Consider the following 17,544-nt stretch of genomic DNA (forward strand, 5'->3'; position numbering starts at 1 on the left):
TATGTTTTACTTGATGAGCTCTTTAATATAAAGAGCAAGAGAAATAAAGAGAAGGTTGTCTTTGAACGTGTGCCCGGATTAAATGATTAGTATGATTACCCTAAAGATCTTTATGCGTTTCCAAAAGTGACTCAACAAATATATAGGTCCAAATGTCATAAAGATAACTCTTTCGGGATGATCTAAGGCATTCACAAAACCAGCCACAATGTGTCGTGATGAAGTAAAGCATTTTAACATGAGATTTCTTTCATAACATGACATGAGATGAGCTGAACACATGATCTGTGCTGAAGTGATGAGCAGGAGATCATTGCTACTGTAAAACCTCCAGCATCAATATCTGATCTTCATTCATCTTTAACTCGATTCCCATAATCGCTAGAAGAAGGGATTTTATATCTCGATGAGATTTTCCTGGTAAAATAAACGGTAAATATGAAGCTATTTCAAAAATACATTTGATTATTAAGCAAAGTGTCCTACATACTATTCTTACTGCAAATTTAAGCTCTATTATTTTAAAGATGAATAAAAACTACCTTACACACTGAAAAATATCTTTTATTGCTTGTCCCCACTCCCAGTCTTCAACACTACTTCAACATAAAGTAAAATGATTCACTTTTTCTTTGCATCGTTGTGTCACTCCATATCTCAGCTTTTCTTCAAATACATTTACTTAAATATAAATGTATAATATCTGAAAAAAATAGTCGTGTCCCCAGCTTTTCACTCAGCCCTGTTAACCATTCCAACAATCATTTTTTTGTAGTGTGTTTTAACATACCAGAGACTTTTGTTTCCATTACTTTCCTGCGGCTCAATGGTTAGAACAAGGCGATTGCATTGTAAGATCATGGGTTCGATCCAAGGGAATTGCACATTCCAGACACATATGTATAGTAAAGTATAATGCAAATATAAGTCGAAAAGTGTCTGCCAAATGGGTAGATGTAGATTTAAATGAACAACCAATAAAATGACCAATTACCATTAAATCTAGTAGAATGTATGATGTTTTATATTCTATCGCTTTTTCAGAAGTGTATGCATTCCAAAATGCTGAAGTATAGTTTATTGCTGCTCATTGTAGATCCAGTAGAGGGCGATGTGTTAATGCAGAATGATTGCGCTCATCTGTCACTTTTTACTCGGCCATCCAATCACAGCGCAGGAGGGGCGGGACAAATACCTCATTAACAAATAAGCAAATACCTGTAGGCTGCAACCTTATGTCTGTTTACAATGACTACAAACTATGCATGAAATAATACTTTAGGATTCGATCGTCTGTATCAGGTAATATCACTGGACTACCACAATATTAAAAAATGTTACTTAAACAAACTATCTGCGAAACTAATATTAGTTTGACATACTATAGGCGGGCATTTGGAAATAAATGGAAAATAATGCGCATCAATGTGGTGTCGAGCGCACACAGTCGACGTTTTCAGACACGTTTAAATACTCGAGTGAAATATGTGTGGAGCCTCGAATATAAGAGACACAGAGAAGAGTCAAGGCACAATTTAACTTACAATCGCTGCCAGAATCGCAAGAGTAGACAAAGAACATCTGGTGAATTATGGTAGAGGTAGAGCAGCTCACTATAATTTAATATGCCGCTTTAATTCAGAATTTATTTACCATGTTTTCAGTAAAGAACACCTTACATTTTGCCTGGCAATGACGTTTCAAGCCCTCTTGTTGTCTGAGGCAGAGAACAAAAAGTGAGATTACAGATGTGTATTTCTCGAGAACACTTCAGGGGGTCACTTTTAATAGCTTTAATGTCATTTAAATGAGTGAAACTGTCTGTGAATCCATCATTCAGACAACAGCAACTGAATAATTCAAAGCCAAAATACAAGCGTTAATCTGGTGTAAGTGGTGTAAAAGGATATTTCTGTAAGTGGGTTAACTGTGAAATGATCATCATACAGGTGAGACACGCTCTTCAACACACGCTGTCAATCAAACCACTCTTCAAGCCTGCTTTTTCTGTAGCATCTTGCCATTTCAAAGATGTTTTGGCCTGACAACAAAAACTTCAACACAAGAACAATACTACTGACCACACACACATATACTGTATATAGGCCTAAATGCATGATATAAATATAATATATATTCTAATAGGTCCAGTTGACACAAGACCAGACTGAGCTGTGTGCTTTACAGTATTAAAATAAGACTTGCTCATATGATGAATGATTTTCAGTAATTAGGCTTTAGTTCAATAATGCAACAGAGTTTTGCATGATTCATTTAGACCTTGAGGCATATGTGTGTGTGTGTGTGTGTGTGAAGGGCTTTGAAAAACTTTTACAAGGGTCAACGAATTTTCCATCTTCACCTTGAAAAAAGGACGACATTTGATACTTGAACGTATTTACTTTTTATCAGAATAGTGTTATTCATTTTTAAAATACAATCTACACAATACTATTAAATTAAAGCTGATGACGCAATTGAAATATATGAATGAAGAGGCATATCATAATAATTCCAGCTTTCCACAGGGTAACATGAGAAAAAATTGATTTAAATAGACAAATTCTTGGATGATCCATCCATCTTCTTGACCATAAATACAGCTCATAAGAACTGTTCAATGAATAAAATATGAGTCATAGCATCCGTCAAAAAACAGTCTGTTGTTCAGTGGGGCACTTTTGTTCCCTAATTGACTTTATTATTTGATTCATGTGTCTTATGTGAGTTCCAGGGACACATTCTATTACAACGGTCTGATGTCACGTTTCTATGGAAACAAAAACCGTGGAGATGAACTCCATAGCAATACTGTGTGATCCATTTACACGAGCACAGACCAGAGCGAGATGGAACATACTCGAAACACTGTAAAAATAAATGTGTGCAAGTCTGAAATCTCATAAATGTCTCAAACATCAGACTCTTATTCCCTCAAATCTTCAAAGCTATGAAACACTAACCACGTTCTCCTCTGGGACTTATTTTCACATAATAAAATCATTTACACTCAGATCAATACTTCATTTATTTGTTTATTTTATTTGGTCAGTAGCATCAGGGTCTTGACCTCTGTCAGGGTTTACACATTCAAAGAAAAAACTTTTCTTTGCTGTTTTAAAATACTGTTCACTTTCATAGTGATGTGAAAATGCTGTTAGGGTTTTTCTGCATGAAAACCTTATGATGTAAGTTAACAATCAAGCAATAACAGTAAAGTTAGAAATGCATTCGTCTGCTGGTGAAAATCCATCCACACTCTTCTCTCTCTTCAGCTGCAGGTGTCGTTCCTGTTGGCAGAAATCATTTCTGGTAGGCGGTGACATTTGTCATTTTCTATAAATATATATATTTATGTTGTATCGTTTGATCTCAGAAACGGGCTGTTTTGCTGAAATCATGGGTTTTGCTGGAGTTTGGATGTTTGAGCACAAAAATATCTCTGTCATAAACCTCTTCGTCTTGTTGTTTTATATTCTTTGGGATGAGAATTGAAAGGATCTTTATCTCATTTCCATCATCTGTCTAATAACAGTCCATGTGTCTGGAAACTTTAATTGTGCTTTTATATGCATTTTCTCCTCCACATTAAGGCAGAGTTGTGCAGTATTTCGGAAGACTGTCGACTTCAATGCCCTCATGTTATTTTGAGATTTTGAAGAACTTTTGGTCAGCTTTCAGGCTGATGTACACAGCTAACAATAAACATCAACTTTGAAACAAATTAAATTCATATATGAGTTAAATTCCCAACATGACACAACCTGTATAGCAAACATCAGCAAAGAAAACAACGTCTTTAGACATTTGACCATAACACAACATTGACAATTTGTCATGTGGGGCAAAAAGAAATGCTATACAACATTGGGTTTCTAATCAATTCAATATAGCTGTGATCCTCCAGTTCAACCCGGTCTCACGGCAGTTCGTGGCATAGTTAAAAATTTGGAATCTATTAATACGTGTTCATGGAATATCATATCCACATCCTTTTTTAAATGTCACTCAGCATGACTTTTAATTCACAGACTGTGTGTGTATTTATTTACGTTTATATATCTATAACCAGATATCAAAACAAGTCGTACATATTTTAGGATATGGCTGACTGACACCTTACTTCACCCCAAACCCTTAAATCACAGCCGCAAAGGGTCATATTGCTTAAAACACAAGTTTCACGATGTTGCAAAACAACAATAAATGGCTGCCCTAACCCTGCCCCTAAACCTAACGTCACAGGGGAAAAGTTCAAACCTACCAAAGAGATCATAGGAAATAGGAGTTCACACGAATAAGCCCCCTTTTAAAAAAAGGTGTGAATTCCCATCTGATTGCGTTGATATATATTTACACATATGAAAGATTTCGCGTTTTATAATACATTAGATTGAAAGTCGTGCTGGGTGACATGAAAGAAGTCGTGCTGACTGACATGAAAAAAGGGGGAACTTCATGTCAGGTTACATGTATAAATAGATTACAGTTCAGTCACAAATTCCCGTGAGACTTTGTTGCCCAGTTACACTCAAATGATCATTTCCATCAGTGCCTTCTGTCATATTTGAGTTGTTTTGGTGCAGAGATCAAGGTAAGAGTGTTTTAACTTTTTAATAGTGGGGCTGAACATGTCATCTTTTCATTTCTATTAAAGATCAGTAATAGTTCCTACATACTATTGGAAAGGATTTCATTGAGTGTACTATCTTAAAAATAAAGGTGGTTACCTGAAAGGTTGTCCGATGCCAAAGAAGAAACGTTTTGTCTAAATGGTTCCATAAAGAACCTTTAACATCCAATGAACCATTCTGTTTCACAAAAGGTTCTTTGTGGCGAAAAAAGGTTATTCAGATTATGAAAAGATAAGAAAGAGATGGTTCTTTAAAGAACCTTTGACTAAATGGTTCTTCGTCGAACTAAATATGGTTCTTCTATGACATCGCTGTGAAGAACCTTTTAAGCATCTTTCAATTTAAGACTGTACTTAAAAGGTTCTTCACAGCGAAGGACCATTTATTTCTTACCTTTTTATAATCTGAAGAACCTTTTTTCGCCACAAAGAACCATCTGTGAAATGGTTCTCTGTGAAACAGAAAGGTTCTTCAGATGTTCAAGGTTCTTTATGGAACCAAAAGGTTCTTCTAAGGCCTCATTTTGAAGCACCTTTTTTTTAAGAGTGTACCGTACACCTGTCCTGTACTTTATATTAGAGGGAAGCAGTGGATGTGTTGACAGGTGCACAGCACTACAATCTCATATAAAAGACTTTGGAATGACATCAGTTTGATTTTTCTGTTCTTTTCACAAAACATCTGACAGTACAGATGAGAAGTTCTCTGTGATTGCTCAATTTCAAAAGCGGTAAAATGAAAATAAGTTTTTCAGTGATCACACTTCACATATTGCATTGACTTTTTGATTATTGCTTTATGAACGTGTCTTCAGACTGTCAAACAGTTACACAAAGACCAATACATACATACACATACAAACAAACAGAAAAACATGAACACACATAAACGTAATGAAGGAGTTTTTGAGAAGTGATTCTGATCTTTGAACTGTGGATTCTTTCAGAATATTCTGGGTTAAACATCGAATAGGTTAACATCCTGAATAGAATCCTGAACAAAATGTTGTTTACAAGATTTTATTTGCAATGGAAGGGTACAGAGCAAAGCTTTCTAAAGGGTGACGTTTTTTTAGGTGGATGAACTTGTTAACCAGAGTGAGTCAGGACTCTCGTTTCTGTGGGTGGATTTGTCTCTTCCTCACAAATATTTTGTAAAAGTGACCGGGTCACCTTACGTGTTCAGGACAGCAGTTAAAAAACAGATTGCATTAAAATACAAACGTGTGCAATTGAACGTTATAATCAGTGTTGGGTGTAATTAGTTACTAAGATATTAGTTACTGTAATTTAATTTCACCTTGAAAAGGTAAAGAAGGGGGTAACTCTTATTTGTTCTGTAATTTAATTACAGTTACTTTTGATGTAATTAAACTAAATATTGTGTGTAATATATTAGTGTGCAAAAGTGAAATTGACATCAAATTTTAAGTCTAACTTTAAAATCCGTTCTTTTGTGTATAATTCTCACATTGGTTATACTTTGGTCAGTAAATAAGAGTAATTTATGCAGTTTAATATTTAAAAATAAAATAAAAAATAAGCCGTTTCATGTCTATCCTTGAATCACTTAACTAATAAAGGTTGATGTAGGATATAGAAAGTCATTAAAGTAACTAAATACTTTTTGGAGCAAGTCATTTGTACAGTAATCTAATCAAACTATTTAATATGTAATTAGTAACTAGTAATAAATTACTATTTCAGAGAAAATTACCCAACACAGGTTATAATGTTGCAATGCTTCAATCTGTAAACTTTCATTGCAGGTGCATTTTTGAGTTTTGATTTGAAATGTTTTTCTGTGGCACCTGAGAACATGTCACACGTGTTGTTTATAAGAGAAGAGAATAAGAGATGATAAAATGAATAAACGTCAAAGCCGACCATATGCATAGATCAACAGACTATATCTCATTCTTTGCATTTCAAGTTAGTCATAAATCAAGGTTTAAAGAGAATGCGTTGGCATGTTGAATCACATTAACATTCTGTTGCTGAAGAAGGAAGATTGTGTCTGGATTGACACAGAGATTGAATCTCAGGGACAACCGCTGAATTATTAGCTTAATAAAACTGAAGCGTTCTTCTCAGTTAGGTGGTGCAAATGTCTACAGTATCTTACTAAATATAAATAATTTAGATTTTTATGCAAATATATGTATCAGGCATGTTGTTGTGGGTTTGGGAGCGCTTGTAATTCAACCTTCTTGTGCGTCTAACATGAGGCATTGTGCTCAGCTGCACAAAACACACACACGCACACACACACACACTCATTCACACTCAACTGGTCACATTGTTCGCTTGGTCTGTCTATATAGTGCAGTTTTAAAGTGGAGTTTATCATGTCTCACTGATCATTGTGTGTGTCTCGCGGGACAGTCTGCCCTGTCATTTGTGCTCGGATTGAATGCAAAAATAAAAAGACTCATTTCTTCGTCGTTCTAAACACTTTGTTCTCTCGCTAGAAGGTTCTACTGCACACAAAAGCACATATCTACGCAGAAAGATTATTTACACATTAAGAGTTCAACAGCTAAACTAGTTTCACGAGGAAACGAGGAACAGCTTCAAGTTTACCGTGCAGGATAAAAAGACCCTCTCGTCCTTTCATACATTCTCTCTCTCTCTCTCTCTCTCTCTCTCTCTCTGTATGGCACTTTGCATTGTTCTGCATGTTTGAAACTCCAGTATCTCCAGGAAGAAAGTTTGATGAGAAGGTTCATATCTCTGACTCGCGGCGGTACGAGCGTTGGTCTGCGCAGCGGGGGTTCTGCAGTCGATCAAAGTCATGTCTGGGTGTTCTCTCTGGGCTGAGGCTCACAGCCCGCTCAGGCTTCATCCTCTCCAGAGCCGCGTCCTCTTCCTCTTCGTGGCTCAGGATGGCCAGCTCGTTCTCGTAGCAGAAAGAGTTGGCGGCAGGCATGACCAGGTACTTGTTTTCCATCATGTCCTTGGCACTGCAGCGGGGCGTGGACGGCACCTCGTAGGTCTTGTGAAAGTGCGAGTAGTCGACCTTGTATTGGTTCTTCTCTTCGAACAGCACCGGCTCAAAGCGATGCCCCCACAAGATCTCGCTGGCCAGATAAGAGCTGCGGGCCTGCGCCGTCATGGCCGTGGCTTCCACCATGCCCTCCAGGATAACCACGATCTCAAAGTCCGCCGTTTCCAGGTCCTGCTTCCCGATGCCGAACAGCGGGCTCTCCTCGTCGATCTGATGGAGGATGGTTACGGGCGACACCAGGAAGATGCGGTCCAGTCCTTTATCGAAACCCACATTTATGTCCATCTGGTCGAGCGGGATGTACTCGCCTTCGGCCGTGACGCGTGGCTTGATGAGCTGGGCCCGGACGTGCGCCTCCACGATGTGACTCTTTCGAAGGTTGCCCACCCGCCACATCAGGCACAGTTTGCCGTCCCGCATGGCGATGATGGCGTTGTGCGAGAACAGCAGAGTTTGGGCCCGCTTCTTGGGCCTCGCCATTTTGGCCATGATCGCGCCAATCATGAAGCAGTCGATGATGCTCCCCACGATGGACTGGAAGACGACGAGGAACACGGCCAGGGGGCACTCCTCCGTCACGCAGCGGAAACCGTAACCGATGGTCGTCTGCGTCTCGATGGAAAAGAGGAAGGCGGCGATGAAGCCGTTCACCTGCAGCACGCACGGGGTGAAGTTGTCGTCGCCCGCCGGGTTGTCGAGGTCGCCGTGGAGAAGCGCGATGACCCAAAACGCCAAGCCGAACGCCAACCAGGATACCACAAAGACAAGCGTGAACACCACAAGCATGTAGCGCCAGCGGATGTCCACGCAGGTGGTAAAAATGTCCGCCAGGTAACGCTGGGATTTCTCGTCCATGTTGGTGAAATGCACGTTGCACTGTCCGTTCTTCTTCACGAAGCGGTTGCGGCTTTTCCGCCGCGTGTGGATCTTGCCATTGCCGTAGCCGTTCATTCCCAAGCCCTGCATGGTGGTCAAACGCAGGGCGTCTTCCTCCGTCGACACGATGCTGTAACGACCAATCCGACCCACGCTCATCCTCCTGAGGATCTGTTGTTTCCCTTTCTCTTTGGGCTGAAGTTCAGTGTTTCCCCTCTTACAGTTTCTCCAGGAGGGTTCACCTGTAGCGTGGTTTGAGGAAAGAGGAAACATCAGTTCAGCGTGTTAATATCAGCTGAAGGATGACATTTAAGAGGCTCTGCGCACAACAAAATGTTCTTACATAACAGCAAGTAATCGTGATGCTTTTATCCAAAGCCATTTGCAGAACACTTCTTACAAAAACAATGCTTCTACAGTAAGATGAGGTTAAGAACTTTGTTCAAGACTATAATAGTTATGGCTCACGTAGTATTACACACAAGATACAAAATGACATCACAACAAGTGCAGGTTTGAGCGCTGTAATGCAAAGATTCCAATATTCCAATTAACATAAATTAAAAGCACACACAGATTTGGCCAAATTAATAACATCATTTTGTCTGCCATCACAATACTAATATACTATATAGCACATTATGTATAATAATATTAAAACCATGCAACTCTTTCATTTAACAGGTTATTTCATAATAAAAATAAAATACTCACTTATTAATAATGGTGCTTGTGAAGTGACCTTCATAATAACTTTGTAACGTTTGAATGTTTTAAACGTCACAAAAAGGTTTTATTGATTTTAATAGAAATTATAATGGTCTTTTTGGGTGTCTACTAGTAATGTGCTTGGATGTTATGGGAACCAATAGAGCATCATTAAATCCTATTGAAACACATGACAAAATATAATAACAACATTTTGTAATACTTTTAATAGTAAACATCTGTAGGATATAATGTTTTTAATCATGGAAACTGTTAGAATTAATATTTTTTGTTATGCAGGGTGGTCTTTTATTTTATAAAAATGAATATCATCATCCTCACTCTACATAGCTCAGTTTAGCGACTACTATTTTAGAAGACAGCATAAAGTTGCCCTAGGTGGGCACCTTGCCTGGTTTTGAGCTTAAACCAATAAAATATTTACATTTACATTAATTCATTTGGCAGACGCTTTTATCCAAAGCTACTTAGAAGAAGGAGATCATATTAACATTTTGTCAACACATTGCATTACTTCTCCATTTTTGTTTTTATGCAAAAATGCTCATAAAATGTTTAAATTCATAGCATTGTGAATGAGTGTTTTATAATCAATATAAAAAATGAATATAAAGTATTGCCAGAAACCACGTCTAATTTTTCATGATATAAGTTTTTTTTCTCTAAGGCCAGGCATTGTAGTGCTCATGTATCTCATGTATGGGCTTTTGTTCTGGGCTTCTACATTATTGATCAGAGCTGTGTTTTTAAACTGCGGCATACAGAGATGTTCTGGTTATCGTATCACACATAGACAGATGAACAACCACAGTCACACCTCAAGGGAGATGAATCTCACCCTCCGAAACATTTGCCCCAAATTACAGCTGACGTAAAGAGAATGTTAAGAGCGAGCCTGTGTGTGTGTGTTTGTGCGCAGATGCTTGAGTTTTAAACACATTAATGCGACACTCAGGAGACCTGTGTGTGTATGAGGCATTGACCATGGGTGCATTCCCAAAACTCTCCAGAGACCCTAAATGACTTGATGACGGCTGGGATTTAGCTGGAGAAATGAAATGTGAAAGAAAGATGAACATTGGAAATAGAAAAAATAAGGTTATGGAGCACGTATGCTTGCTGCAAATCTAAAATTGGGCGAGAGAGACAAAGAACTGATCTACAGAAACTTAGAAGGTACCCCTTTGGCCTGAAATCTAAATATAAATGGTGAGGGCTCAGAGAGCTTTCATGCTTTATTTGTCCGGCCTGCTTATGCAAATCACACACACGTGATGTAGAAAAACGTCATTTGTGTTTGACACGAAAGTTAAAGCCTGTTTCCAGCAGTTCTTCTTCTTCAAAAAAGATGCATTTACAAATCTATACATTTTCTTATACGATGTTACACAGGTGTGCTGTTCTGGTTTTTAGCATGCCCTTACAGAAATCAAACATGGTTTGATACAAATTCAACCAAGAAGTCATGGTTACTAGTAAATCTAGGGATGCACGATAAATTATCAGCCATATCGGTAGCGGCCGACAAATGGTCATTTTTGGTTTTATCGTATCGGCTGATAATCAAATTTAGGCCGATATATTATAGCCGATAAATCATAAATAATTTCCTCTTGTTTAACTTCTTCAGCTGCTCGCTAATCACAGTTAAAATACTATACAGCACTGTCTTTCTGTCGTGATCAGTCATTAACTGTTATTAGCAAAACATTGTTGATGTAGGTACAGTATGTAGAGACAGTATTTATGAATGTGTAAATTATAGGAACAAAAGCATATTGTTTGAATCAGACTGCTGTCTAAAGGCTTGTCTTGAGACCAGTTAGACTTGTGGCTATTAAGATTATTTTTCTGGGTTGATCTGGAAGAACATCTATGATTTGTTTATTAAATAAAAAATAAACCTGAAAAGTTTAAAGGTTAATAAATCGTTAACTAGTGTAAAGTAGTCTTGGTACATGATTTTCCAGGGGGAATGGAGAACTAACGGTAAAAGTTTTCTGCAGTGAATGTTTTCATTTAAAAGCAGTTGTCCACCTTTTGCCTTTTGTTGCAGTCTTAGGAAATTTTACAGTTATATCTAGATTCTGTATATCTACCAATATTTATCGTTATCGGCCAAAATTAACACATTGGTATATCCCTGAGTACAACCCTGGTAACCATTAATTAAACACAGTTTAGATACAATGTTATTTGTAGTAAAAATGTGGTTATACAAATGATGATCAATCTTAAAAAAAATAACATACTTCATACATTTTATCATGATAAAACCGGGGTATATTTTTGCAAGGGTATTATGGTGTGGTTTGTGGGTGTGGGCCGGTGGTTGCATTAGTACTTTAGTACAAAACTCACTGTTGAATAAATAGTGTAGAATACGTGGCTAGCAAATCTTACATATGATGAAGAGCAGTTAGTTATCTGTATGGAAAATATTGATTTTAATCAGACGTTATAATCTTAGCTTTATTTAATGTTGGATTTTTACAATTCCTGTTAAATGTTTATAATAATAAGTGTCAGTATGTGAATATTTTAGAAAAGGGGTCTTCAACATTTTTCAGGGCAAGGACCCCGCAGATGAGAGATGCACGGAACAGGCACCCCCCCTAAAAATGTGTAAACAGAGCTATTTAAATAAAAACAGCCCTTATTGTCACAGTAATATAATGTTAAGAAATTACATTAGAACTATTATGCATGTTATTGTTGCACACTCATACTTTTCTTTGTATGATTTTTATTGTTAATATAGATTGTTTGATTATTTTAAGGGATTTGTTGCATCATACATTTTCATTTTACTGTGAGATGGACAGTTAAACATTTACTTATCCTGAACCTTTTTTTATTAAGTATTTAATGAAATGACTGACCCCGGTCAATGGCACAAAGACTATTCTAGAGGAGGGAGAGGTTGTCCCTGGATGCGAAAGAAATCAGTGCAGATGATTTGCATTCTGTCTTTATGTCAAGCAGGATATTTTATGAAGTTTCATTCATTTTTGTTGTTGCGGAACACACCGCTATTTTATAATTCGGAGCTCAGTTGTCTTTCTGCAGTTTTTTTCTGCAGAGCATCCTATCAGTCTAAGGAGAGCAACATGCAACGAGTCCACGTTATTTTGGGGGCAACTTGTTTGACGTGCACCATCAGTACACAGCGCGCGTTTCATTGATTTTAAACACGTACGATAGTTTTGTCAGAGTTTACAATGCAGAAGAGGTGTGGTGTCATTTGCCTGTCAAATTAGCGCTTTAACAAATTTGACCAGAAGTTCATAAACATATGATAAAGCACTTTATTTGCACGCAACTCCTTTCATCATGCGTATAGCCAGAGTTTATCGGAAGGCAGACAGAGAATGCACTGATTTTGGTCTTGAAAGAAAGACGAAGGTAGGACTACTTATTTGATTTAGGCCCTACCGGTTATTATGATGCAGATGTTCCATCGCTTCTGCTGCCTGAATGGATATTTTTGGACAAAGGTTTAAATCGCAATGTGCGGGAGCTTCAATGAGTCTGCGATATTATTATCATATTTACTGAAAGATTTCTGTGAGAAGAAACAGTTTTGTAGCTTGATTCCATGAATGTCCCACTTGTCGTCCTCTGTGCTGTCTGCAGGTGAGGGGGAGACAAAACTGAAATGATACCTGATCTACACACACATGCGCGCGCACACTCATGTGAACAGTATTGTATTGTCTTACATCATTTCATTACTGTTGTGTTATCTCAGAAAGTTTATAAAGCCTTTAGACTCAAATAGTCTGTAATTTTGCATTAGGTAACACAATCTGATGAAATCATCCTGTACTGCCACAATATAGTGAAAATAATCTCAGTCTATTCATGCAGTAATTCATTATTTTTTCCATTACTCAATTCATTTATGAGGGGAAAATACACAAACCAACCGTTTGGTTTTAAATGAAATATAAACCATTTTCTGGGTTAATTTAACCCAATGGCTGGGTTTGTCCATTTTTCACACAACACTGATTAATTCATGTGAACCTGACTACATTAGTGTACATCAGTGAACGGTTGTTGAATTCCCTCCTTCACAATAGAACTCATAAACTATCTCACAGTATCAAATTATGCCAGACTATAATATTCATGTCACGCTTTATCAAGCCATTGATTCAGTATTGCAGTTGTATTAGAACAGAACAGATCTTTATATAATCAGTAAACCAGTTTTGAATAGACATTATGAGCTGCCACCATTGTGTTTCGACAGTATATCTTTATTGACAGTGTAAATAAATCTGCTAATTGTTCTACTTAAATTCATTCTTGTCAGCTTTTAATCAGCTGCCTTGTGGTCATTGAATTATTGAATAATAAGCTGTATTGAATTGCTTTTCTTTAATTATCTGACACTGCAGGTGAGAAACAGAATTACCATCATCTAATCGTAAACTTTGACCTCACACATATTGCTTGCATCACACAATTTGCATACATTTTGTCTGGTCTTTTAAGATCTGAATATATGCCATAGTGAAAAGATGACTGATCAGAGTTTCAGATCTGGTTATATTATAACATTGATCATTTAGTTAAATCTAATGTTAAAAGGCCTACAATGTTGATTTGACTGACTAATGGTTCACTCAGAGAAACTAATCTTGCTCCTTTACTTACAATTTAATAATTTAACTGCATGAATTTAACCAAGTATATTCTGGTTATAAACTTAATAATACACTGTTGATGCTCTTAAAACTACTTGAGATTATAGAAAAAAACAACCACACGAATGAGTGAAAGTTCATCAGAAGTTTTCCATATTATCACAGAAATTCTCAAGAATATTCCAAGCATGCATAATAGCAAATCTACAATCACATTGGAAATGTCTTGTTTCTTCTTTCACCTGCCACAATAAGCTGTATTTAGCATGTTAGTTTGAGCAACTGCTAGCTAACACTTTGAGTAGAGTACATACAGTATGTTCATTTTTCAAGTTAGTTTTAAAGGGATAGTTCAACCAAAAATACAAATTCTGTCATCATTTATCCACCTTTGAGTTGTTCCATGTGTCTTTGTTCTGATGAACACAAAGAAATACATTTGGAGGAATGATTATACCCAAACAGTTCTTGGACCCCATTGACTCCCATGGTAGAAAAAATGTTTTATTTATTTTTTGTTCTGTTGAACACAAAGAATATATTTTAAAGAATGTAGAGCAGTAAACAGTTCTGGGACACTTTTGATTACCATTGTCACTTTTTCTACTACGGTAGTCAATTTGTGGAAAGATCTTCCCGCTGCTACAAGATCAGCAGATTCTGTGTCCATCTTTAAGAATTGGCTGAAAACACAACTCTTCCATCAGCACTTGAACGATCCTTTCTGATTTCTATACCTTGTCTACAATATATACAATTTTATTTAAAGAATGCTATTTAAGCTTAGATAAACTAAACTTGGCTCTGTACACTGTTGTTGGCTTTGTGAGCCATGATCTTATTGCACTTATGCCTTCTGTTGTCCTAATGTTTGACCTAATTGCTTCCATTGTTTACTCAACTTGTAAGTCGCTTTGGATAAAAGCGTCTGCTAAATGACTAAATGTCAATGGCATCCAAGAACTGCTTGGTTACAGGCATTTCGCCCAAATATCTTTCCATGTGTTCAACCAAAGACATTTATAAATTTGGAACAACCAGAGAGTAAGTAACAAATGACAGACTTTTCATTTTTGGGTGAACTATCCCTTTAAATGTGTGAAACCACGGTCAATGACTATACATGAATGTTAATCCAGAGTGAAACCTGTTCACACAAGTGTTCCCTTCAGAAGTGTGAATCTGTATTTAAGAAAAAAGTTGAGCAGATTTGATCCAGCAGGGGTCAGAGGAGGACTCCACCTCTACTGTAGGGTAACACACAACATTAACACCTCCCGGTACTTTGGGCACTTTTGGAGAGTTTGTGGTTTGGGTTTGTGGTCATTAGCTCTGTGTGTGTGTATGTTTACACTGCTTTGGGTCTATTTTTAAGGATTACAGCTGTAGTGTGTATAGTATAATGTACTTTTATTTACGAGGCAGATCATCGACAGACAAATTCTGGATGTGAGGTTTATCATCTTGTTTATTTTAACTCACAATTTTTGTTTTGTTCAGAACATTGCTTAGCGCTTCTATAGGACTCTCAGTCTGGACTCTTAAAGCTTTTCTGTGGTCCACATTTACATCTGTCTGCTCAATATCAGGTCGTTAAAATCAGGTCATCATCTTAACACAACCGTTACAGTTTATTTACTGGAAATCCAATATTTCATGTTATTTATTTGGAATATTAATAAGTATAGCCTATATTTAATGAAATGTAATATATATCATATTTGAAGGTCATCATTTCATATTCATTGTCATTGTATAGCATATTCATATTATTCAGTTGCTGTACACTGATGCAGTTTTTGATCAAGTCGGACTTCAGTCGTAATGTTTATAAACTTTTATAACTTGCATACATACAGAGAAAATAAGCACATTTGACTCTTGAGAACGTTGCTAAAGTTTTAGAGAGAAGTTGCTTACCTTGTGTGTTGTAAAGGATCTTTCCTCTTGTGTGTGTGTGTGTGTGTGTCGTAGTGTTGTGTTGCGTTATCCAAACTGAAGCATTTGATGAGAGCCGGTGCAGCTCGGGTTGGGGCTCCAGAGCTTTGCCATCTCTACCTCACAAACACACATTGTCCATGTCAGACTCATATCCTCACATCCACTCGTCCCATTTCAGCACATGTATATTCCAAATCAGAAAACACTCCAAATGTCCCTCTGCTGAACGTGAAGAAGTTGTGTTTATATGAAGATGATCATATGAGCTTGTAATGGACATAAAGTCAAAAAGAGATGATTATTCAGCGTGGTGATGTGCATGTTGTCTCCCAGTTCTCTTCTTCTGATGGATGAATGACTGCCCTGTTTTCTCTACAGAACGATTTTTCTCCCCAAAACTCGCCAGATCTCTCTCATGCACCTGCTTGCTTCATTTTTGCCATTAGATCTATCAGCACTGCACTTTACTCTCGCTGGCTCTCTCTCCTCCTCTCTCTTTTTCTCTTTGTCTCCCTCTCTCAACCCTCCCTCTCTTTCTCTCCCTCCTACGGTACAAGTGTTCCAGCGTTTTGTCACTTGATGCTCTTATGTGATCATATGGACACACACACACAAACACACACACACAGAGAGAGGCTCACTTTCTCCATCTATAGTATCTTTTATTTAAAAGGCTTTTGCTTGTGTGTCTGTTGTGTAGCTGTATTAACACACTTGTGAATAAGGTCATGAATGTGTCATTTCTCCACACAATTGTACAAATGTAATTTACATAAATTGAAAATGCTAGTTTCATAGCGTATGAGATTTGGTGATGTTCTCAGTGGTGTTTCATTTAAGTATCAACTTAGTCTCTGAAGTTTCTCCTAAAAGGAAAAATAAAACCAGAAATAAACGAGAGTGTGAAGAGTATGGAGGTGAAATATGAATGCATATATTAGAGGTAAAATAATCTGGATTTTGGTACATTTGATGAGATATGTTTGAGTTCATATTGAGATCTTCAATAATATTTACTTTTGATTGCAGACTTGACAAATCTGAGCTCAGTTTGACACATTGTTGACATCTCTTCTGAAACTCTAATGACAGACACATTCGTGAGATGTCTGCTTTTTTGCAGAAGAAACATCTAAGACACATGCTCTCCATTTAATCTCATTGATGTAATTGCTGTAAGGAGATATAATCGAGAGGTTTGTTCACTTTGTTTTCTTTCTTATGGGATCATTTGGGGTGCTTTTTGGTCCAGGGTGCAGCAATGTGTCATGATATTGACTTTATTTGATCAACTGCAGTTTTTAATGTAGACAAACACTATGGGCTTTATAATTTAGGAATAATAACTGTATTTTGCTTTCGAAGGAAAATCTGCTGTCTCGTACAAAATTTTCTACAGTAAGTATGTTTTAAGGAACGAATTTTCAGATTAATGCTTAATCTTTGGTGTTTATGGTTTTGTGCAAATCCCTATACAATACGCGAATAAAACTCTCTGAAATCATCTTTTAGTTTTTTTCTTGCTTTCACTCAAGCTTTGAAGTGTTAGCCATGTTATTTTTGTTCTCTACAGACAGAAGAGAGAAATACAGACTAATTTTAGCTCACACTGGCAGAAACATTGACATTACAAACCTCAGCTGTTCCTTTTTTACCAACAAAACTGTGAAGATGTCACTTTTCATTAAAACTGAATGTGTGCG

The 17,544-nt window shown here is 37.1% G+C and overlaps 1 protein-coding gene across 1 annotated transcript; it reads right to left on the minus strand.

Annotated features, from left to right (window-relative positions):
- Window positions 1–7,239: 7,239 nt before the first annotated feature.
- kcnj12a (potassium inwardly rectifying channel subfamily J member 12a) lies at window positions 7,240–15,944 on the minus strand. Its single transcript, XM_056737980.1, has 2 exons — window positions 15,821–15,944; window positions 7,240–8,758 (listed from the first exon to the last, which is right to left on the minus strand). The coding sequence occupies exon 2, from the start codon at window positions 8,673–8,675 to the stop codon at window positions 7,359–7,361; it is 1,317 nt and encodes a 438-aa protein (XP_056593958.1). The 5' UTR covers window positions 8,676–8,758; window positions 15,821–15,944; the 3' UTR covers window positions 7,240–7,358.
- Window positions 15,945–17,544: the final 1,600 nt, after the last annotated feature.

Source organism: Triplophysa dalaica, chromosome 23 (genome assembly GCF_015846415.1).
Source record: "Triplophysa dalaica isolate WHDGS20190420 chromosome 23, ASM1584641v1, whole genome shotgun sequence".
NCBI classification, from domain to species: Eukaryota; Metazoa; Chordata; class Actinopteri; order Cypriniformes; family Nemacheilidae; genus Triplophysa; species Triplophysa dalaica.